Here is a 23,763-nt window from a genome sequence, read left to right on the forward strand (position 1 = left end):
TTTCCCCTTCTATGCTAATAATTGCATAATGCTTCAATTCGGCCTCAATTATCAATGTCAGTGACACTTTTAAAGTACATGAAGAAAGTGACATAGACCAAAACATGAGCCGAGGGCAGTTCATTTTGTACTTTTTAATTCAATTGAACAGTTTGTCTTGTAAAGGTCACAAGACCAGAACAGAATGAATGCTCATAAAGACATCCACTCTCATTTCAGAACTGCCTTTGAGTCCATCTTGTGCCGTTTCCTGTACGGTAAAAATAAGACAAAGCAGAGGGAAAATGGAGGTGATTTCTGTAAATTAAAAGAGGGGGAAAAAATAGGACCCAAAATAAAGGGGAAAAAATCTTTTTGAATGTTCCTTTCTTCCGAGGCTACCAGCCTCCTTTGCCACCCTTTTTCTTCTTCTGCGGTGCCTTCTTGCGTGTGGCTCCGGACGACGCGGGTTTCTGCTGTCGCGGAGGGACCACGTTAGTGGAGGCCGAGCCGGACGCCGAACCTGGTCGAGGGGACGTCGGCGGGCTGCTTGCGGTCTTGCTGGCATCCCTGGCACAGAGGGAGGAAGACAAAATGGACATAATTTTAAGCTTTCTGGTTCTGATCAATACCGCAAAAGATTTTAAAATAAATGAAGGCAGAGGGTTTGGTTTGACATTTTTTTGTTCCGGAATGTTTTGATCAACATTTCAATTACTCACAGGTCTGACGAGGCCCCTGCCGTGGCCCCCTGCGTGCCCTTTCCGATCTGCTCCTTCTTCTTCCCTTTCTTTTTGCCTCGGTAGTATGAGCGTTCCCTCATGGGTAGCCATCTCTCAGGGTCTGGGGTGGCTTTGGGGTCACAATTCTTCGGAAGTTTACCTGGAGGGAGGAAAAAGAGGAGGTGGGGACTTAAGCCCAAATGGTTGTTAGGTTTATCAGTGAGTAAAACGTACCTTTCTTTTTCTTCTTCTTCTTTTTGATTTCTCCTTGTCTGGCAAAAGATAAATGTAAATTATGAATTAAATGTTATTTGTGTTGCTAATTGTCCCATGACACTTTACATATGGGGAGGATCACTAATTTGCTTTTTTTTTTTTTTTTTAAATCTGGCAACTTTCAAGCTATTCACCAAAAACTTCATTCCATAACATTAAGAAATTCCACAAGATGGCACCAAAGCCTTCTTTGGGGAAAAAAAAAAATCAGAGTGGCTGTTAGAAAACTTTTTATGTCAGGGAGGAGGACAAATTGAATAAAATAAAGCCTGTTAGAAAGAGAGGAATAAATTACCCTTCTTCTTTCGGAGGATTTTCTCCCACAACTTTGGCTGCCTTCTTCCGGACGTACGTGGCTCCGTGCGAGTTCTCCAGCTCATCAACATCTACTTTGAAAGACATGGTGTCAGCTGAAGGGAGGTGCTTGCTTAAGCTGGAGGGGAACGCTGAGGAAATTGCAACCGTTTTCAAATGCTGACATATAAGACATGCCTGCTAAACCGAAAGACCCAATTTGCTTTTAAAGGATACGATTTGGCTTTGTCTGTGTCCACAAGAGAGTAGGCGGAGATGAGCTGCGCCAGCGTGTGAATATCCTTTGGGTTTTGCCTGTTTGAAGAAATAAAAGTTTATTAACACAAGTAACCAAAGATCAAATTTAACCATTACGATAAGAAGAAAAAAAATCCCAAACATTTTGTACTCACCAGTTTGGTCATAAAATGGTGATGGGAAAATAAAAACTATACATGCATGGCCTTTGACAAGTGCAATGTATACAATTTGAATATTGATGTAATGCGTTTCTAGTGAGTTAGGCATTTGGCATAGTTCAGCGACAACATAATTGGATTTTAGAGTTTCATGTTTGTACATAGGATTAAAGGTTCAGGTATAGATCTTTTTTGTCATGTCTAAAACATAGTAAAACCTTCCCAGTGCAACTTAAAGGAGTCTTTTACCAACATAGATTTGAAGCCGAGGTGCTAAATTTGAGTAATACATGACTGATAGCCAAGTGATTGTCCCCTAACACACACGTGCACACGGAGTAAACTCACTTCCACAGTTGCTCCAGATCACTAATGGCTTCCTTTTTCCGCCCGTACTTCAGTTTGAAATTGGCAGCTTCTCGCACCAGAGCCAGGTGAGCCGCGGCTCCTGGCTGGGTAGTGACAGGTGAGCAAATATGACATTACCTTAAGTTACGCTGCTTTTACACGGCCGAGGAATTAAAACAGGCGACAAGAAACAAACCTGTTCCGACTGATAGTGCTGAATAGCTTGTCTAAAAACGTCAATGGCACCATCAATGTCTTCTTCGTGCGAGTACATGGACACCAGAGCGGACACCTGAGACGTCAACAGCGCCGTTTTGTTTAGGCGAATATTTTGACAACTAACTCCACCAAGCCCATCACTGTTAGAAAGCAGAAGTGACAATGCTGTCCATCAATGCACACTCACCATGCCTGCTTTATGCTTGAACTCTTCAATGGACCTTAGGACATCACAGCCTTTTGTGACATGACCTGAAGACGAAAAAAAAAAAAAAAAGACCATCATACACTGAAACAAACCAACTTAAAAATAAATATTCATACCTTGAACTAAATAGAGCTGTGCCATCGTCAGTTTGATGCTCGAAGCGCTCTCCGGATGCTTATCTGAAAATTGCTGAAGATGGAACAAAAAATAAAATAAAAAAATAACTGCACAGGTGTCATAAATGTCTGTTGCCAGCTGTCCTACCTGGAGCAACTCGACGGCTTTGCTGTACTGCTTCTCCCTGCACAGTTGAGCCACCTGGATCAGGACAGGTCGCGGGTGACCTGGGTTCTGAGACTGAAGACTGGAGGACAGCTTTCTGCACTGGTCTGCCTGTTGAATAACAGACATAACAAAAAATAGTAAATGTTAAAAGACAAACAAAGCATGAACATGTCTCATTGGGATTACTCTCAACTCACCTGGTTAGTGTACATGGCCAGCAAAGCTTTGTTGAATTCGATGGCCCGTAGCTGCTTTTTGGCCAGCTTATGTTCCACCCCTTCAGCGTTTGTCAGCTTCACCTTCTTCTTGGAGTCAAAAACGTTTTGGTCCTGGGGAGGAACGCTTTAATTAGTGGAATTATCATCATTATTATCATCATCATTCCTACACAAGCTTGCCATTGCCCACCTTGTTTATTGTAATGATGTTGTTGGCAGTCACAGCCAGCAGGCCCACATCTGAAGGCCTGAAACAAGCAACGATCAAAGCGTTTTATGTAAAATGAATAAATGACACCCATACGTTCGCACATAAGCTTCTACTTCTGATAGAAAATGACAGAAAATTCCTCTCACTTGAGCTTGATGACCTGATTGTAGAGCTGGAGCGCCTCGTCCGTTCGACCTTGCAACTGCATCACGTAAGCCATCTGAGAATGGATGACGGCCAGCTCCGACTCTATGTCCTCTTCGGTTATGTCCTGCAGAAGATGCCACAATTATGGGGGAAAAGGGGCGGGGCAAAGCAGATGGTATAAAATTTGATCAATAACGTCGTCAAAATCCTTTACAGTTTGATAATTTTATGAATTAAAACAACCTAAATTCCAGGACACATAGATTTATTGCTAGCATTGAATTTCGACACCATGACAAGTAACGGTGGCTCTACAGGTACAGCAGATGTACAGACAAACTTACTGAATCATCAGCCATTGACAGCCGGCAAAGCTCTGAAACACATGAAAATAAAAAACATTGTTTATATATAAATCATGATCCATTTTTTTGTGAGGGGAGGCGCCCTCAGTTCAAAAAAGGTTGGCCAAAAATTTGGATGAGAACTGAAACAGTTGGACTGCGAACGGGAATACGTCTGACCTTCAGCTTGTTGAAGCTTATTATAGGCCGCAGTCAGCTGACCCTGGCCAATCAGCATGCAGGAAGCATTGTAGCACAGCTCGTACGTCGATTGGGGAAGGCCTAAATCTTCCTGCCAAGTGAAGCAGCAAAAATTAACTAAGTTGAGTATCTGGGTTCATTAAGGCAATGCTTACCAACGGCGCCTTCTCCCACTGGCTCATGGCGGCCATGACAGCCCCAAGGTTGGTCTTGCGCTCCTCTTCATACTCATCCTGAGAGTTCCTGATCAGATCCGTGTAGACAGACTTGCACTCATCATAGCGCTCCAGTCTGTACAACTGCATAAAGGGAGAAACAAAACATAAACATGTTTGGATTGTTTGTTTCCTTTACAGTAAAATAAATAGCAGCTGCATGTTGAGCACAATGACCTGACTCATTATAGGTAAATACAACTATTGGTGTCTTCAGCTGGTGATTATTTTTACTTTACGTCACCTTTACTATATAGTAGGGGAGTTCTTGTTACACATCTATGACAGTGAAGGCCATATAAACAAAAGTTGAAATTCCCGCCTATTGCTGGGACAAGTGGTATAGAAGATGGATGGATGGATGGATGGATGGATGGATGGATGGATGGATGGATGGATGGATGGATGGATGGATGATTGGACGGACGGACGAAGTAACTGGGAATGATGTACACCTCGATTCAAATCAAATGGATACATTCTTTCTTTCGTCTCACCACTTGACCGTAGAGCTCCTTTAGCTTGTCCGTCTGCTCGGGAGCACTTTCGATGGTCTTCAGCGAGTTCTCCACTCTGTTCAACCGGTACTCGCAATATGCTTTCTCAAACACAAGCTCACTGGGAGAATAGGAGAAGCACCAACGGGGAAGTTTCAAAAGCAAGGGTAGATGAGATACAGTCTTTCTATGTAATCATGATTTACCTTCCAAGGACCTTGTTGTGTATATTCATGAAATTTAAAGCCTCCTTAAAGGTGCCATTCTGGATAAGGCACACAATTTTACAGTGAAGGGCCGTGACATCCTCCCTGTTTGCTTGCAAAACTGTGACAAGAGGAGGAGAAAGAAGGACACATCTTACAAAACACAATCGAACCTATTTATTAGAACGCGAGCAACATTTACATTTGGCAAAAATAAAACAAGATGAACACACTGTCAGGAAAAGGACACGTCACAAATCGCGGGAAGGCGGTGCAGAATACACCACAACATCGCATAATACACATGTACTACGTATGTCACAACTATATTATGAAATACTATATGGAAATACATCAGAGAAAAAAAAGCAAAGGCGAACAAAAAGTGACATTTTGCTAACTTAGGGCCTAGAGACTAGCCACATGCTAACAGCTGTCCGGGTAGTTAACCATAGCTTAGCCACGATGCACCGTTGACAGGAGTAACAAGTTAGCGCAGGTGCAAAACACAGACGTCGACAACATGTCCGGCTTCACTATCGGCAAGGACACCTACTTTTTGTAAGAGCTTTCAAGGCTCTCGTGTAGTCCCCGTTCTGTCCGCAGCGGTTCACTTCTGTCCACAGTGACGCCGTGGACGGCCCCCCGCTCGCCATCTTTGCTGAGTGGAGTACTGGGTGACAGTCGGAAGTACAAACGTGTACATCCGGATTAACATCAAACGCGATCTAGTTTCATATTAAATATGTTATAATTGCTGTATTTTATTTTCTTGTTCTCCAAATCGTCGCTACAGAGTTTTTATGATGAATATACCAGCAGGGTCCTCGGTTTACGAAGTTCCATTGCTACGCAGTCGACGGAACACGAATATGTAAGTAAATCTTGTTTCCGAATTCCGTAAAGACTTTTAAACATAATTAAGGTTTTATTTAATCATGTGATTTTGTTGTGCTTTTTTTTCTTTCAAACGACCGCTTTGCTATGTTCGCGTACACTGGTTAAATGTGGGTCAACATTTTTTCAATCAAAGCAACAAGCTGTCTCTACTCAGTTGCAGACGTTAATGGCACACTTTTACATCCATTGACAAAGGCCATTATCACTTATTTGACCTGTTAATACAATAAACAGACCTACCATGATTTTTTTTAGAGCAATCGCACAAACTATTTAATTCCGACATTCGTGCGAGTCTTTGAAAGCATCTCGAGCGACACCAAAATGCTCCCGGTTCCGACGCAGTCCTCAGCGGATGCGAGGGAGCTGTTGTGATCTGGCTTGGCTGTTGTGTGACGTTCCTTTGTCCAGTGGAGATGGCGGGGATTAAAGGTGCAACTAAATGACGTTATTATACATGACATAACTACAAATGAACACAAAAAAAAATAAAAATAAAACGGCTTCCGCTACGTTAGCTTGACGCAATCCTTACGCACGCGTTTGGCGTTTTTCAGGCTAGCTAATGGAAAAGTATCGCCACAAGGCCGACCGTAGTCTTTAGCTTTAGCTCAACATATAACACCGCCATGTGCTTGAATGCTGTCTCTTTTCATGTCATCAATCGGTTTGTGCATTACAACTTTTGACAGCATGACCTCCTATGACGTTGTCAGTTTTGGGGAAGACCAATATTATGTTATAGCATCTCTCATAGGCTAAGGCTAACCAAAGCGAAAGTTGGGCGATTACGCGCTACTAATCACGTAAAAGATAAATAGGGCGTTTTACGTGTTAAAATGTCTTGGTAGCCTTGTTTGCGTTATTATTGACAAAAAGCTAATGAGTCACATGGTATGTAGCTTGGGGCTCTGCCCATTGTTGTAATTGGTTGTGTGTGTGTGTGTGTGTGTGTGTGTGTGTGTGTGTGTGTGTGTGTGTGTGTGTGTGTGTGTGTGTGTGCGCGTGCGCGCGTGCGTGCATGTGAGAGTGAGGTGGGTAGGTCATCACGGCAACATAAAATATTTGGATTTCTTTTTAAAAAACGTTGCATAGTTTTAAGACCCAGTTATTGATCATTAAAATGTCTCTAAAGAAAGCACTGTTAAAAAGCATTTACTGTTACCCCATTAAAATTCGTGACCATAGGTAATACTGTCACAGCGCATAGTTTCGACATGGAGGCAATTGCAACATTTTCTTAACAATAACATATTCTGAGCACCCCGCCCAGTCAAAACATGATAATCTGAGTTTGATCTTGTTTTGCGACTGTCACATGACCAAACCCAGCAAACAGGTGAGCTCCTAGGCACTGCAATGTCATTTTCAGTCATAAGGAAGTGGTAGCACAAATGTATTCACTTTGCTGTTTTCCTTGCCACATGTTTAACATCAGAAAATATAGGTCAAACAAAAAAGGATTGATACAAACTACAAATTAGGTTGATATGTAGTGCAACGGTCAGAATCAATCATTGCTTTTTCCTGATACCACTTTTTTAAGACCGATAACCATTACATGTCTTTGCTCTTTGAGTACTCACCACTACAGATTACCAAGAGTACTTTTGATGTGTGAAGGTTAAATGCCATGAAACACAATGACAACAATTTAACAAAGACCTTCCTTTCTGAAGCATATGATGCTGATTCACCAAAATGTCAAAGTACTAATGCATAACTAACCAAGTACCGCTGAAGAAGATTTAATATCAGATTTTTCCTCATCCTCAGTCTCAGTGGATGGCCTTCACTTAAAAGAAGTCGATACTATTGGTACAAATACCGATACTTGCTTATCTCAAGTTATTTCATCAAGTAATTTCATGTCCCTGACATGAGATGAAAAATGTGACAGAGCCTTGCAGTCTGCCGCCCTCAAATTGTTGAATGCACTTTTGTTAAAAGTTGCCACGTGTACAGACGTATTTAAAAAGCATTTCAAAACAAAATAGTTTGGGCAGATCGTCCCATAAGACTGTTGTCTTTGTGATTCTATTTGAACCATGCTACATGAAATACAACTTAATTACTGACTTATAGTTGTCTCTAATCAATTGTCCTTGCTGTCTTCCAGCTCTAATTGCGCTGTCTTTCGGAGGGGCCATCGGCCTCATGTTCCTCATGCTGGGATGTGCCCTCCCCGTCTATGAGTAAGGAAGCTGTAATTTTTTGGGGAAAATATGTTTTATACCATTAAGTTAATGGAGCTTACGGTTGAAACTTCAGGCAATGAAGAAAATTATTGAATTAGAGCCTTCAGCTTGTCTAGTTATGGTTCACAAAATTAGGGTTAGGGTTTCCGACCAAGGTTTCAAACTACTTTTAGGGTTTCTAAGATTAGGGTTTCCGACTAGGCTTTCAAACTAGGGTTAGGGTTTCCGACTAGGGTTTCCAAAGAGTTTTAGGATCGCTAATTAGGGTTTCAAACTAGGGTTAGGGTTTCCGACTAGGGTTTTAAAACAAGGTTAGGGTTTCAAACTAGGTTTTAAAACTAGGGTTAGGGTTCCCAACGAGGGTTTCAAACTTCTTTTCGGCTTCTAAGATTAGGGTTTCTAACTAGGCTTTCAGACTAGGGTTAGGGTTTCCGACTAGGGTTTCCTACGAGTTTTAGGATCGCTAATTAGGGTTTCAAACTAGGGTTAGGGTTTTAAAACAGGGTTAGGGTTTTAAACTAGGTCTTAAAACTAGGGTTAGGGTTTCCGACGAGGGTTTCAAACTACTTTTAGGGTTTCTAAGATTAGGGTTTCCGACTAGGCTTTCAAACCCCTTGAGTTGTCGTGTCCGTTTTTCTCTGGTCGCAACAACACATCAGCTGTTGCAATTCACCTGTTGTCTCCTTCTGCGCGCAGCAAATACTGGCCACTCTTCCTCCTCTTCTTCTACATCCTCTCACCCCTCCCATACTGCATCTCGCGGCGGGTCGTAGACGATACCGACTCGGCCAGCAACGCCTGCAAGGAGTTGGCTATATTCCTCACGACCGGCATCGTCATCTCAGCTTTTGGCCTGCCCATCGTCTTTGCGCGAGCTGAAGTGGTAAGTCACCACAATTGTGCAAATGTTGAAAATAGCCACCAAACAAGGTCTTTAGCGTTACGGCGGAATGGCCGCTTACGTTTGCAGATCGCTTGGGGCGCGTGCGCGCTCGTCTCGACGGGCAATATCGTCATCTTTGTCACCATCTTGGGCTTCTTCCTCGTCTTCGGATCCAATGATGACTTCAGCTGGCAGCAGTGGTAAACCGGCAAAACGAAGAAGGGTCTGAACCATTTTTATTATAGTTAATGTTATTATCATCTTTATTATTATGTTATTATCATCATTGTTATTATTATTATTATTATTAGCATCATTATTGATGGTCTTATTTGATCTTTGTTGTTATTATTATTTATAGTAGTCTCTCTGAAGCCGTGCAATAGCTTTTGTTTTTCACTGGCCTGCTTCGCAACAAACTGACATAAAGTGGGTTTATTTGTTCCGCTTATTTTGGGGAATTATTTTCCATTACCTTCCATGACTAATGTTGTGATATTTGATTGTTCGGAGCCAAACTGACATGGAGAACAGCTTGCAATTCTGTGAAAACGATAAAAAACATCACCTGAAAGTCTCAGAAGACCTCCATGTCAATTCAATTCTGTTATTTCCAATGCATTTAATCCAGTCCACAAAGTGGCGCTCGATAATATCCTTCTTTGCTGATTTGCCAATTCCTAACTGACATTCAACAGTCTACATACCGAGAGGCAGGGGTGGGAATCACAGAATATCTTGCACAATTATATTGCAACATTATGCCTACAACAACTTACACAATCATCAATATACACCATTGGTTGCATCAACTTTTATCTTAACTTGAACTCGTGTGGTGTTATTAGTTCTGCATGGAAAAATACGTTCCGCATCAAGAATGTAGATGACTGGCGCTAATTGAACCATTTTGCACTTGCATAACAGGCAATTACTTGCATGGAGACGGAACGATAAGATATGGATTGATATTTTGTCCCATCCCTGCCTGGACTTGATGTGTTTGCAGATACCCCAGAGAACATAATTACCTGCATAATTGGCGGTTGAGTACTTGTATGGATACAGAACGATAAGATACTGATATTTTGTCCCATCCCTGCTTTAAGAGGCTTTTAAATGAAAATGTGGTGCCATATCACGTGAGGTTGTTTTGTTGCTCATGATGAAAACACAATAAAAATGATTTTTTCAGTCATCTCACTGACATCCATCTAATCCTATGATGCATTTTTTTTTTAACGTTATCCTGAGATCATCACTTCAGTGAAGGCATTGATTGTACAAAGCACTGGAATGAAGGCAGCTCTGAAAAACTACTGACATCATTTGTGTGTTTTCTTCTGTAATGCTAATGCTTTTAAGTCAGTGACAAAACAAACCCGCTGATGATGATGATGATGTTTTAAAAGAAAAAACAAACAAACCTAAAAGTGAGCGAAAGAGAACTCTGAGAATTTCTTGTTAAATCTGTCCGACATGGTCTGACCTATGACCTACTGTGTTACGCAGTTGACTTTTCGGCGTCTCTCTCTCCTTGGCAGTTTGCTCCCACACTGGCAGTTGTGTCATTTCCATTTTATTTTGTTGAATAGAACGTGTTCAATGGCAGTAGTCAGCATGGCGGGTTTATGTTTTCAAATAAATACAATTTTGGGACATTCTCTTTGAGCCATTCAGTCATTTAAGTTGATTTGACAGATGATCTTTGTAGCTTTTTTATATATTATATTATTTATATATATTAGTTTTTTGGGGGGGGTGCAGGGGCGACATTTTTAAATTCGAAATTCTATGTATATATACATACTTAAAATCATTGACTAATAATGTGTGATTGATTAAAATGATATATTTTTCAAAAGTGAGGCACGATGGGGGCACTGGTCAGCACGTCCGCCTCACGAATCGGAGGGTACGGGTTTCATTCCACCTCGCTTTCAATTTGGGATTAATCTCTCCAAATGAATGCAGTCACTGTTTGCATTTTTCACTATTTAAAGCACAATTGACTTTTCTTCAAGTTTAGTAGATGCCATTGCTTCCTTACCTAAGTGAACATCAGAATCAGGATGTGTTATTACCTGCCATCTATATTTGCCTCAGGCGTGAATTTGAATTTTTACCATGGAATTAAGCTCACTGTAAAGACTATATTCGACACCACATGTCCCGACCTATAATAAATTTGCAAAGCACCTTAGATATCATTAGTCACTTCTTAAGTATGTTCTAAAATGAATAGATAGATAAAGCAATGGGCCTTAACACGTCTCGCCTCGCCTCAACAGCTCACCCAGACTAACACTGGTATGCCCTCAGTCGACATGCTCTAGTGCTGCTTTAAGATTTTATTCGACGAGGTCTGATATGTGTTGACCTCACAGGGTGATTTCAACTGTAGAATCATGTGAGGTGGCAACAGAAGTAAACCAAAAAGACAGGCCATGAGGAGGTTTTTCCAGGCGCAGAGGGATGAAGACTTTGGTCAGATCCATTACCTGACAGCCAAGTGTACGCGTTTGACTCGAGACAAAGGTAAGCAGATATTTGTGTGCCTGTAAATGTTAAATGAGATTTTAAGCGGGGCATTGTTTTAGTGTGAATATGCAAACATGATTTTAATGTTTAAATCTAAGTACAATCTGGTTAAGGAGGATTTCATGTGGTTGCAGCTGTGTTAGATAGGGAGGTCCTGTTGTCCAGGGAAAGGGAAAAGAAGCTGCAGGGAGACTTTCAAGCTGTGGCTGCTCAACTTTTCAACCTGGAGAAGACCAATGTGGAGATGAGGAGGACACAAGACCGGCTTCTTAGCACCATCCACCAGCAGCAGGTGCAGACCGCTTTCTTAAAATAGGCTAAATTTACATTCACGGGACCAAGTTGTCAGTGTAGGGATAATTTTGCCATATTGGTCACTGAAATATTAAGGCAAGGTCCAATATTATTGGTTATTACTTAATCAGTAAATCAGTGATGTGCTTTTAGAATTTTAGTAGAATGCTGACCAATATATTTATTGGTTTGAATGTTTATAGATGTTTTTAATGTCGCTGGTTTTAAACCAGCTTTAATTTTATTTTTTTGTTTCCCTACTAGAAAAAACAAAAACATGTTTTTTTGGTTTAACAGATACAATGGAACTAGTATTGGACCTAGGACAGAGCCTTGGGGTATAAATAATGGTTATCAAAAAAGCACTCTCTCGGAATTGCGATATTCATACCAGAATGAGTGCCATGAAGCGTTAACGGTGTGTAAATCCAAATGTTTGGCAATAAAAAAATCAATATCATAGTACACATTCCACAGAATATGATAGTTTTATCTGATTTCAAGGATTTCAGTTGTAATATTCAGATCATTTTTGACTTGTTCTGAAGTAGAAATGAGCTGTTTTATGAAACCCGTTTTCAATTTGGCACTTTAGGAGTTCTTATAAACAATTCAGTTTGACAGGAATTCGGGCCGGCATGATCGACTCACTCGTTTAGGCTCGCCTCGAACTCTTTGACCTCGAGGCGTGTTCTCAACAAGTTCATTTTGAAATTGTGCGACATCAAGGTATTGAGATTCTAAAACGTGTATCTACTGTATCCATCTGTTTATCAATCGTATCCATCATCAGTCCATCTGATGTTCTTGCATATAGGAGTTGGTGGAGTTGCTCCAGCAGCGTGTGATCATCCTGGCAGGGGAGAGCGAGCGCGACGCACAACTGCTGCGTCAAACGTGCTCGGAGCTGCTGTGCCTGCAAAGCTCCGAGATGTGGTTGGAGGGCCTGGTGGAAGAGCTGCAGGTCGAAGCCCAGATGCAACGCAGCAGGGAGGCCGACTGCGGTGACGCAGTAACGGAGGGCCTCCGTGTGCAGCTGCAAATGTAAACTATTACTGTGGTTGCAGTTTCTGCACCGCATTATACTGCGAGCAGTTTCGAATATTCCCCCCCGCCTGTAATGCGGTTATCGTATTATTAGAAACAGATCAAATAAAAGAATGTGAATACTGTATGTACTAATAGGTTCGTCATGTCTTGACGCCAACAGTAAGACGGCGGAGTTGGAGGAGCTTCGTGACGCCAACAAGATGCTGACGGAGGAGTTGATGGATTTGCGTTTTGTTCATGAGGAACAGGTGAGCAATAATAACTGTTGTAATCATCAATAAATAATGACTTTTAAATGACCTATCATATAAAGGCAGAATTCTGGGTGTCGCATTGTGTAGGCATACAGACTATTGTCCATAATATGAATTGAATGACCAATCTAGAGTAAAGCATTTCCATCATGTCAATGCAAAATAAAGCTATCAAATAATAAATTTGCTTGACTTTGCTAACCATTATTAGCGTAATAAAAGCATACCTTGGAGATTTGTTATGATCATATAAATTCAATTATCAAAATACAAATAAAAATTTTGAAGGCAAAATTGATCATTTTTCCTCTCATGTATATATAATGATAAAACATGTTATGTGCTCAATTTAGCACAATAATTCAAAACAATATATACATTTAGAATCATTTGTTGACGATGAGATAATCTGTATTACCTCTTTTGACCAGCAGGTGTCAGGTTTGCTCAACACTACTGCCCTTGTCTTCACAGACAAGCTGAACTAGAGGTTTAAAGTCGGTTGTTTGTCAAACATTTAGTTCCTCCATGAATGATGAAACGCTACATTAACAATCGGAGAACTCATGAAACATTCCTCCCCGTCAAAATATTCTTCTTCATCTATCTTTTTAAATTTACATTTGTCTTAAACAACTCTCTAACCCAAATCCACAATTACCTTTCATTACGTATCCACGAATCAAAGTCACGCGCCTAAAAAAAAAAGCCTAGTGTGAATTATGGATTGCTTTCTGGTTATTCCTGCAGATATTAATAACAATATCGTTGTTTGCAAGGTGAGAGCTTTGCGATGGGAGAATGACAGTGGTTCGAGGAAACTCCAGGAAACACTGCAGCAGTTTGAAAGGCTGTGTCAGCAACAGCGCTACTGGATGGTGTGCGTCAAAAGGTGGGACATAGTCAAATGTTGACAGTTTGGACACAGTTCCAACTTGGAACTTCCAAATACTATACAACTTCCAACTTTGGATTTAGATGAACTGGTAGGTTTGGTGTCAAAATGAGACACCACACTGGGTTACATTCGGAGAAAAGTTTTAGTCACACAGCTGAGTGAAATGTGATAATAATGATAAAAATACTGCCTGAAAGCTGTCATTTATATCTCAGATTTAAAAACAGCTTTTTGGAGGAGAGAGAAGGTCTGCTTCAGAAAGTCCGCACTTTGGAAAGTTCGGCGAAACAGTTCAAGACGTCATGCGATCATGTTTCCCAGCAAACGCAACACTGCCCCCTACAGTATGACAGCTGCTGTAACAGGTTAGCAGAAAAATGCAATCGACTCTTATTTGCACTATTCTATTGTAATTGTTCAAGCATGACAGCAGACAACAGTCAGTCACATCCTGTACCACTTTATTAGTGTGAAGGCGAAGGTGAATGTTATTCTATAACATTTACTTTATTATTATTATTATTAGTGTGAAGGTGAAGGCAAAATTTCGCCCATTCATTTCTAATGGCACATTTCTCATTCACATCATTCCCGTTTGAAATTCCCATCATTCAGCACATTCAAATGACTTTGGGGAGGATTTTCAACATTCCCAGAATTGCCACGTTTCAAAAAATTTCACAATTTCACCTTAAAATTGGCCGTACAATTTTACAAAATGTCATTTCTGACTTCTAATTTCAACATTTTTTGAACCAATTCAATCCGTTCCAACTTTAAACTGTTCAAAACTTTCCACGATTCAAAAAATAACATTTTCACTTTTAGAATTCACGCAAAATTCCGTAACATTTTTTTCCTTTCTAATTTCTACATTTTCCAACCGATTCAACCCGTTCCAATTTTTAACTGTTCATCATATTCCAAAACTTCCCACTTACTTAATTCTCAATTTTAAAATTCACGCCAAATTGTACAAAATGTTATTTTTCCCCTTCTAATTATTTGACCAATTGACCCTGTTCCAACTTTAAACATTATTCTCTAGCATTCCCCAAATATTCATTCACCTTGACCGCCTTCACACGCAATTTCTCCAGAAATAGCAAAAATCTAGCTGACTAATGTGAGACAAAAAAACATTTCTAAAATGATCTCACTTCTAAAATTAATAAACCTACGAATTTTCTCCTCAGATGCGATCTGTCGTCATGGGACACTGATTAGGAGATGAAGATCAGCTATGAGGATTGCCCACAACAGGTATCTAAAGCTGAGATTTACTGCATCCTTGGTTAATTCAGAATTTTATGAGTCAGCCTACAAAACATAAAATGATGCTGTGTCTTCTTGGACAACTAAGATTGAAGGCCAGTAGCCAAAAAAAAAAAAAATAAAATAAATAAATGACATAAAACTGCTGTGTTGACCCAAATGAATGATGATTGTCTTTTGGAAGACTTTTAACAACTTTAAAAGGATTTTTATTTGGACAATCATTACGATTTGTACTTTTTTCCAGACGCATATAAAAACATGGTGGAATATCCAAAGAGAGAAATGTTCAAGTATTTAGTATTCTAGGACAATTAATGCCAAAGACCAGAAACAAACCCCAAAACCTGAGCTCAAATGGAAGATGATTGTCTTTTGGAAGACTTTTACAATTGTGAAACGACTTTAACTTGGAAAATCCAAACACGCCCGTTGTTTAGACATGGGGAAAAAACATTCAAAAACACGGCAAAAGACCCAAAGAGAGAAATGTTCCAAAATATTAAAAAAAAAGTCTTCAAAGACAACAGACCGGTGGGGAATGTCTGGGTTTTGGTTGCGGGAATGAAATAGAAGAAAACAGAGCTAATATTCCGAGATGGCGTATTTCCTAACCTAAAAGTCTTTTTTGATACTTTGTGGCCACTGGAATCACTTCACAGCTTTTATGCTAATCATGGTTTAGGATTAGACGAGCAGTGGTGGTAAGTAACAAAGTATATATAGATATATACACGCAAAACCAATGAAATGGGGCACCGTCCCATCTCTCTTGCTGTTTTTATTCTGTCTCGTATATTTATGAAGAAACAACTCTGAAGTCTAAACTGTCTTCAGTTCATGATGCAACCATGCAAGCGCTACTTGATGAGTTTTTTGTAATGTCACTGGTGGGGAAGTAACTCTGGAGTAAATCAAGGATGACACATAAAAGACGCTCAATGCATTCAATGCTTTTGGAGTAGTACAAATATCTGATTTTAAATGTCAGAAGTCATTCGAAACAATATATTCCAATCCAGATACCTTTTGTACTTGGTTACTTCACCACATCTATAGTGGAATGTTCCTTTTGGTTCCCCCTACTGTTATGATGCAATTAACTTCCATTAGTTGTAAATATAAATAGACAACAGTGATAAATGTGCATTTGATCAGTGACAAACATGGAGTCAGAAGCAAAGGAAGGCCAAGCCAAACGCTAATAGAACGCATCTGTGTTATATCATGTCTGGAAATAAACATTCTCTTATTTCTTTAGTATACACACACGGCACACAACTGTGAACTGGAACGTTAGCACTGACGCTAATGCTATCAAACAAGAGTGCTAGAGTAGGTGATCTGAGGTCACGTCGCATCGGACTTAGTATATCGCAAGCCAAGTTATGATTTTTCAAAGTGTTATCTTAAGGTCACATTACGACACCACGTTCCTTTGAAGGTCGATACGTAAATAAAGACGAGGAGTCTAGGAGGACTTTGGATTATTTTCTTTTTTTTCAGGGACCATCCTTTAACTACAAAGGGGCTTTTTGGAGACGTCTGGAATGCGACGACGCGCAATTCTCGGGGGTGAAGTTGAAATTTAAAACACCGAGACATTCATCAAAGGACGGCTGTCGGCCGTCTCGGGGATTTGTCGCGAAGTTGAGGCCCTGGAGTCCAATCGGGTCCTTTAATTTAGTTGAATCTGGCATAAAAAACTCATTGGAGGCATTCACACTCAGACAACAATTTAAAAAGCAGGATTTGTTTTTCTTTTTTGCTAATGTTAAAATGGTTAAATAAAAAGGCATTTTGGTCAACATCAGACTTTGATTTTGGGGCATTGGAGTCACATCAGCTTGAAAGCCTCTTTCCAAGGCAGCAGAGATGACTAATAACAAGCACTGGCTTCTGATTTGCTTCCGTGCTCCATTTCTCCGCACCTCTTTCCCTGGCTCTGCTTTGCATTTGCTCAGGATAATTTCAGATTGAGTGCAGATGATTTTTCTTTTTTTTTTTGGAAGATAGAGTGAAAGACAATCTTGCTGGAGGAACAGGGACCACTGGAGGGAAAATGTTAGGATGTGAGAAAGGATGGCTCATCGGAAGTTCAATTTTGTTCATGATAATCTTGCTGGAGAAAAAGGGACCACTGGAAAAAAAAAAAGTTAGGTTGTGAGAATGTGATGATGAGGATGTGAGATGAACCATCGCTCGTCGGATGTTCAACGCAATCTATTCCACGGTATATATGTTTTTTTGAAATCTGTAATTGGAAAACAAACAAATCACTGAGGGGTTGTTTGAGGCTTTAGTGTGCTGGGAGAGATCATCAGGTACGCTGCAGGAAATCATCCAATTTCAGGTCAATTGATCAAAAAAATGACTCCCCACTTCAAATGATTTTTTCATCTTTTTATGCCAGTGACCTGCAAAACAATGAAATGAGCACAATTAATCTGTGAATGTACCTGTTGCTATATATCAGAGGTGTTAAATCCAGATCCAGAAAGTAGCAAGCCAAACACAGTTTTGCTTCAGCTACAAGTGTTTCGTACCAAACAAGGAGCCTGTTTACAAGCCGTTGATTAGAAAACACCTTGCAGCTAACACCAAACTGTGGCTGCTTTGCTACTTTGGACCTGTATTTGACACCTTTGACCTTTGTGTTCAAATAAACTTGTCCACATTTCACACCGAATAAGCAACTGTTTTTGTAAATTGGGACAAATCCTTATTTCAATGTTCAATTTTTTGGAGCGTGTTGTTTGGAGAATTTTTACCAAATTCAATATGTGACATGTCTTGATAAAGGTTGGCAAGCACTGGGTGGTCACATTCTATACAGCCGTATAATATAGTTAAATCATGGGGTGTAATGGTCCTGGGGAGAAAAAGCAATAAAATGTAACACCTGTTTTTTGAGTTTGGTTACGTATGGGAATTAAACTCGCAAGGTCGCTTGGAACATATTGTAAAGAACATTTTAGACTTTACGTCCCCTTAAAAGCATAGTACAATATCTACAAAAATAACTATGTCTTAAATATAGTTAGTCTTTTTTATTTATTTACATTTTCTGATTTTGAACCCTGTTTCTTCAATATTTAACATATAATTAAGTAGAAAGTCATGTTAGGGACATTAAAAAACATGTTTTCAAATCGACATCTAGGTAATATTTATAATAGTCATTGCGAAGCAACGTGATAATAGCTCTATCGAGGACACCGGCCTGGGACATATTGGTGACTGTAGGGAACACGTTAGCTCGTATCTCCCCTAACCCTAAACTCCCTGACTTGAACATCTTCTGTCTGTCTGCAGCTTCAAGCGGGTGAAACGAGAAATTGACTTTGACACGAATACTGTCTCGCATTCAGGTGCTTACATGCCAAAGAGTTGTAACCCCGCTTCTGAGCGCAACCTCGACCCTACTGTGAACTTGCGAGTGGGATTTATGCTTGCGCCATCATTTAGACTTCATGAAGTTTTCGCCACATTAAAGTCCTCGTTGACATCACAGCTGACATCAGTAAATCTCAGTGATGTTTACCGACTAGAGAGGAGTGTAAGTAATTACCTCTGGGTTGGGGGATTTGTTTTCTTGATGTTTTTTTTTTTTAACTTTAAGGTCTGTCTGACATTGTGGAAATTTTTGCTTGATAAGACGGTCTCTTAGTTTGGCCAGACGCTTGATGCTGCTACTCATCTGATGCCAAGAATGGGTTAGGCGGACAGATCAATCCAGATTGCGACGATGTTGACTCCAGCAGTGGTGTTGATTGATGATTCATGAGTAGTTACCGATACCAAGCACCAATACCACAAGTACTTCTGATACAAAGAAATTCCCCATCATAAAACAATGCCATAGAATTTTTAAATAAAGTGTACCTCAATATAGCAGTCTTCCTTAAAATATTATGAAATGAACGGCAATTTTTTTTCTTCTAATTTATAATTTTCTAGTTTATAAAACAAAATATTTACCAAATATTTCATCCTCTACTGTTGTGGTTTTTAAATTCACGTTCGCTACTGGAAGTTGTTACAAACCAGAACTTTTCCTGCTATAAAGTCTTTTGGAAGCCGGTATCGATCAGTGATTCCAGGTTGTAAAATACACTATTTTCCTAACCCGGTCACACACCGGACTTTTTCCGTCTGCTTCACACTGGTTATTTATCGAAATGTTGCACGTAAAGCAAAAATATGTTTTGCTGGAATCCTAAATGAGGAAGCTGTTTGCTTTTTATGGGTACGTAAATTTGTGAGAAGAGGCCGCTTCGGCACGTCTTCCCAGCGCCTGCTGGCACATATCTGATGCGCGCATGTTTCTTATTCGGAGTTCCCGTCACGCACATATTTTCTGTTTATTGATTTTGATCATCCTCACTCAGTTTATTTTTTTGCCCTCAGGCATCATCAGATACCAAAAACCTCCTTGAAGATTAAAAAGTCTGCAGCCGGGATGCCTCTTCCTTTTGCAAACCACAGTGGAAGCGATAGGTGAACAAAAGTGCTGGTTTGGAGTTTACTCACAGTTTTGTGGTAAAAAGCAGCCTCAAAAGTCAAATAAAATGATCGTATTATGGAATTAGCAAATCAAAAAGCGTGTTTTGGATTTGGCTTATAAATGTACTAAATAGAGCCAATTTTAAACTGATTGACATATGAAGCCACTTGCTTGGTTTGATTTTTATGATGCAGTGTTTAATTTCTTTCTACAAATCAAAGAGAAAATATGGAGAAATATATAAATATATATCGAAAACATTTACGAGTATGTCAATGTCGATGAAGACTTTTTTTTGTTTATGGCGAAAATAATTTCATGCTTTTCTGAAATGATCATTAAAAATAATAGATATCTATTTTCTTTAAAGTAGATGAATAAAGTTCTATTTTTGGGTAAGAAAAAGGTCCTAATACTATGAGAACAATGACACAAATCTTTCAGAAAAAAGTCCTCTTGAGAGAAAAATATCAAATTTAAAAAAACAATGATATAATGGCTTTTAATAATAGTTAACTAGTTTAATTATAGTTATTTTCTCAAGAAAAAAATAGAATGGAATGACATATATTTTCTGTAACCTTTTGATCATGTCTACTAAACACATAACTGATATGAAGGCCAACTTGTGGTTGAGCATTCATGAGTTAACTAAACTGTAAAGTTAACGTCGTTGTAGGTTTAGTGATGGCTATACTTGCCAGATGTGGTATAGATCAGATTGATATCAGATTCTTAAAATTGGCAAGTTAATTCTGACCCAAGTCCCACTCTTTCCTGAACACACTTATCATCTAAAGACCTTGCCATCTGTCGTAGCACAATGCTGTGCACATGGATGTGGGTGAACCCGAACTGGCTCAGCCCATGGGTAACGGTGGGGGCCCCCAGACATGCGCTCGGATGGTCGTGTGAGCAGGTGATGCGCGGTGTGGAGGTCGTTCCAGTTTTTAAACTGGAAAAGTCTGTTACTGTTATACAAAGGCCAACGTCAGCCGCCGGCCTGCGAGACAGATGTGTTCCACGTGGAGAGTTCCCGTCTACGGACTGTTTACACTGGCTGCTTAAGATGGGCTCCTAGCAGTATTCCAGTGAAAGTATGACTAGTATTCTCAGTAGTTGTTCCCAGGATAATTTTTCTAATTCACACAGACTAGCGGTTAAACTTTTAGAAGGCAAAGAATTTAAAATGGAATAGACTATTCCTTTGCTATTTTCCTTTAACTGTATTGTGATTCTACGACAAAACGAGACATGAAATTGATCTTTATATGACACAGGTACGGTTAACATCATCTATTTGCGGTTTTTGTTTTACAAATTTTCTTCTTTCTTTTGCGGAGCTTATTCTCAGCTATTTGTGTAATCCCTGCACATTTTTGGGACCCTTCTGTAATTCTCTAAAATGGCACAAGATGGCTCCAAAGTCATGGCTAACAGGTTAGTTGGCTAATTGGTGTAAAGGACTTAAATACGTCTTGGTTGTTCTTAGATATTTTGTATGTCTGAAAGGAGCTACTTTTTTTTGGGAAAACCAAATCTCTTTTATTTTTACCATTAATACAATAAGATCAAGATATTTGAATGCTTTAGATCATATTTTTTTGTGTATTCAATTCATGTAAACTATCCACATAGGCCCTGTAAAGCATTTTTTATGAGAGGTGTCAATTATGCTAATACACAGCACAGTTTTCTTCACTGTGTGAAGAAAACTTAAGCAAAACAATGTGGCCAAATTATGTCTAAAACAGCAAATTGCTAATAAAAAGTCATTCATTAGCATTCCTGCTAACAACTCAAGTATGCCTTGAGTACTAGATAAGGATGCTAGTACAAGTCATTATATTTTCAATTCACTGCTTTAGACACATTATTATTAGTAGACAAACATGTTTTTGGGCCTATCTAGTGAAACTGGAAAACAATGGTTGGGAATCACTGACTTCAAGCATTGCCTGTACAGTTAAGAATGTTTTTTCTGATGCTTTTCAATAGCTGGATCGCTAGCAGACTTTAATGATGCAGTACTTGTCAACTTATTTCATGTGTAGTCAAATACAGGTTGTAAACAGTCTCTCCACTGTTTTATTTGTGTGTGTGTGTGTGTGTGTGTGTGTGTGTGTGTGTGTGTGTGTGTGTGTGTGTGTGTGTGTGTGTGTGTGTGTGTGTGTGTGTGTGCGTGCGTGCGTGCGCGCGCGTGCGTGCGTGCGTGTGTGTGCGTGCGTGCGTGCGTGCAAAAACATCTGCAATCTATTTTCTCTCAGAACTGAAATGGCTGTTGGGTGCCAGGGCACGACTGTTTCCGGCCCCATTACCCCCACCTCCATTTTGATTTTTTTTTTTCTTGAGGCAGATTGGTCACACTTTGTCACTTTAAAGACAGCGGAGGACATGTAAGGGACACTGAGTGGTCTTCATGGTTTGACTGAAGGACAATTGAAGACTTATCTATTGAGGACTTCATCACAGGCTTCATTTCCATTCATTAATGGCACGAGATGTATACTACACCGAATGGTGAAATTGATGGCTCTATTGTTTTACTTGTTTCTCAATGTGTCATTGACACATCCTAGACATCCCTAAGTTCCTGGTGTGGAGCACACACACATATTTAAACTGATTTAAATGAACATTACATTATTATTTACCATTTTATTCCGTTATTTATTAAATTGCAAAATATTACACCAAATAAAGTTTAAACGAAGTTGAAAATCGATTTACCACTTTATTTAGTTAGTTATTAAATTGCTAAATATTACACCAACTGAAGTTAAAACGAAGTTGAAAATCAATATTCAAACAATACTGTACATCTAAATGTATGCATTAAGCACCTCGTTGTTCCATTGTTATATGTGCTGTGCTTTGTTACAGCTCCAGCTGTTATTAAATGCTCTATATAGTAAATAAAGTTGTATTGTATTGTATTGTATTGTATTGTATTGTATTGTATTGTATTGTATTTTATAATTAGAATGAAAAGGTGGAGTTTTCTAAATAAGTGGGGGAAAAAATGAATCAAGAGAAACTGCTGTTTTACCTCAATTGGCCTCTTAATGTCGCTGTTGCACCACGATTTGGCCCCTAAAAATGAGGGCCAGCTTGGTATGCTCTGAAAGACCCAGAGACCAAATGTGTATTCAATTAGCAGCCCAGTCAACACCATTGTCTCAATTGGAATGTCGGTCCGGTTTTAAGATAAGCGTTTTCCTTCTTTTATCTCACATTTGAAATCCCACTCAGGAAAGCAAAGACATAATGACAACAGCTTCACTTTCTTTTGTCGCTCTTTGAATTGATAGCAACTTTTTTACATCGTGTTTTTCTTTCCATCCTTTAATCCTAACACAACAAAACCTAACAATAAAAGAAAAACAGATGGACAATTTATTTTGAAAACACCAGAGAACACAAATGTAAATGTTGTTTAATTGCTAATTGTGGCAAATTCACAGTTAAGTGCATCCAGAGGCAAACACGCAGGAACCCTTTTAATGAAAGCTAACAGCAAATAACAATACCAATACAACTTGAAGAAAAAGCAAAACAGATGACCAGTGTAAGAGTAAATAAAGCAGAAGGCAGACTACTAACTTTGGCCAATTCACTGCTAACACACATCTAAAGGCGAACACATGAGATAACACACCAAAGTGAGAGTAGCAGTAGCTAATGATTAAAACTCCTCCAAAGTAATGCCCTTTAAGATGGGAAAGGATCACATGATTATTTCCATCATTGCATAACCATGTTCAAGATCAAATGTACAATTGCTAATGTCACAACCAACAGTCACTTGAAGTGCTCTGATATCAAATATTATTATTCGAACAAACTGCCAAGACTGGCTACTTTACGGTAATGTACATCCAGCGGCGAACACGCTGTTAGCTTGCGGGAAACTCGAGCTAATAGTGGCAAACAGTATCAATATAACAGAATAAAATAATCTAAACAAAACAAAAACAAATAAAAAATAAATCATTGATTTGTAAAACAGCAAATAACACTAATTACAGTCCCAACAAGCTTCTAATGCAGGCCAGTTCATGCCAAACACATACGTCGAGGCTAACACATGGTAGCACATAACAAATCTAGGCTAATTCACTGTTAACGTGCAGCTAACAGTGGCTAATAAAAATAAAAACAACACAGATAATCC

The 23,763-nt window shown here is 39.4% G+C and overlaps 3 protein-coding genes across 5 annotated transcripts; 2 read left to right on the plus strand and 1 right to left on the minus strand.

The window, feature by feature from the left end:
- Nucleotides 1-119: 119 nt before the first annotated feature.
- srp72 (signal recognition particle 72) lies at nucleotides 120-6,096 on the minus strand. The gene is made up of 20 exons (XM_085935004.1): nucleotides 5,930-6,096; nucleotides 5,346-5,462; nucleotides 4,790-4,910; nucleotides 4,584-4,704; nucleotides 4,027-4,170; nucleotides 3,851-3,962; nucleotides 3,671-3,702; nucleotides 3,326-3,450; nucleotides 3,159-3,216; nucleotides 2,948-3,079; nucleotides 2,730-2,858; nucleotides 2,582-2,654; nucleotides 2,445-2,509; nucleotides 2,235-2,330; nucleotides 2,039-2,142; nucleotides 1,509-1,586; nucleotides 1,273-1,410; nucleotides 936-973; nucleotides 702-861; nucleotides 120-549 (listed from the first exon to the last, which is right to left on the minus strand). Exons 1-20 carry the CDS (start codon nucleotides 5,973-5,975, stop codon nucleotides 378-380), a joined length of 2,061 nt encoding a protein of 686 aa, XP_085791130.1. The 5' UTR covers nucleotides 5,976-6,096; the 3' UTR covers nucleotides 120-377.
- LOC147060548 (leptin receptor overlapping transcript-like 1) lies at nucleotides 5,382-10,432 on the plus strand. 2 transcript variants are annotated; one of them, XM_085935025.1, is made up of 4 exons: nucleotides 5,382-5,663; nucleotides 7,809-7,884; nucleotides 8,584-8,770; nucleotides 8,858-10,432. In XM_085935025.1, the coding sequence occupies exons 2-4, from the start codon at nucleotides 7,847-7,849 to the stop codon at nucleotides 8,972-8,974; spliced, it is 342 nt and encodes a 113-aa protein (XP_085791151.1). In that variant the 5' UTR covers nucleotides 5,382-5,663; nucleotides 7,809-7,846; the 3' UTR covers nucleotides 8,975-10,432. The 2 variants fall into 2 exon arrangements, with proteins under 2 accessions (XP_085791151.1, XP_085791150.1); XM_085935024.1 differs by lacking the exon at nucleotides 5,382-5,663 and adding an exon at nucleotides 5,987-6,121.
- A 707-nt stretch (nucleotides 10,433-11,139) lies between these two features.
- On the plus strand, nucleotides 11,140-22,424 carry LOC147060549 (uncharacterized). Of its 2 annotated transcripts, XR_015065477.1 has the most exons (9): nucleotides 11,140-11,308; nucleotides 11,446-11,603; nucleotides 12,423-12,649; nucleotides 12,816-12,903; nucleotides 13,689-13,801; nucleotides 14,023-14,172; nucleotides 15,004-15,070; nucleotides 19,493-19,624; nucleotides 21,857-22,424. XR_015065477.1 is itself a non-coding variant. In XM_085905544.1 (8 exons), the coding sequence occupies exons 1-7, from the start codon at nucleotides 11,218-11,220 to the stop codon at nucleotides 15,032-15,034; spliced, it is 858 nt and encodes a 285-aa protein (XP_085761670.1). In that variant the 5' UTR covers nucleotides 11,140-11,217; the 3' UTR covers nucleotides 15,035-15,070; nucleotides 19,493-19,817. The 2 variants fall into 2 exon arrangements, 1 of the variants encoding a protein (XP_085761670.1); XM_085905544.1 differs by lacking the exon at nucleotides 21,857-22,424 and having other exon boundaries at nucleotides 19,493-19,817.
- Nucleotides 22,425-23,763: the final 1,339 nt, after the last annotated feature.

The sequence above is a fragment of the Syngnathus leptorhynchus genome, chromosome 2, assembly GCF_054491065.1.
Source record: "Syngnathus leptorhynchus isolate UIUO chromosome 2, UIUO_Slep, whole genome shotgun sequence".
In the NCBI taxonomy this organism is placed as follows: domain Eukaryota; kingdom Metazoa; phylum Chordata; class Actinopteri; order Syngnathiformes; family Syngnathidae; genus Syngnathus; species Syngnathus leptorhynchus.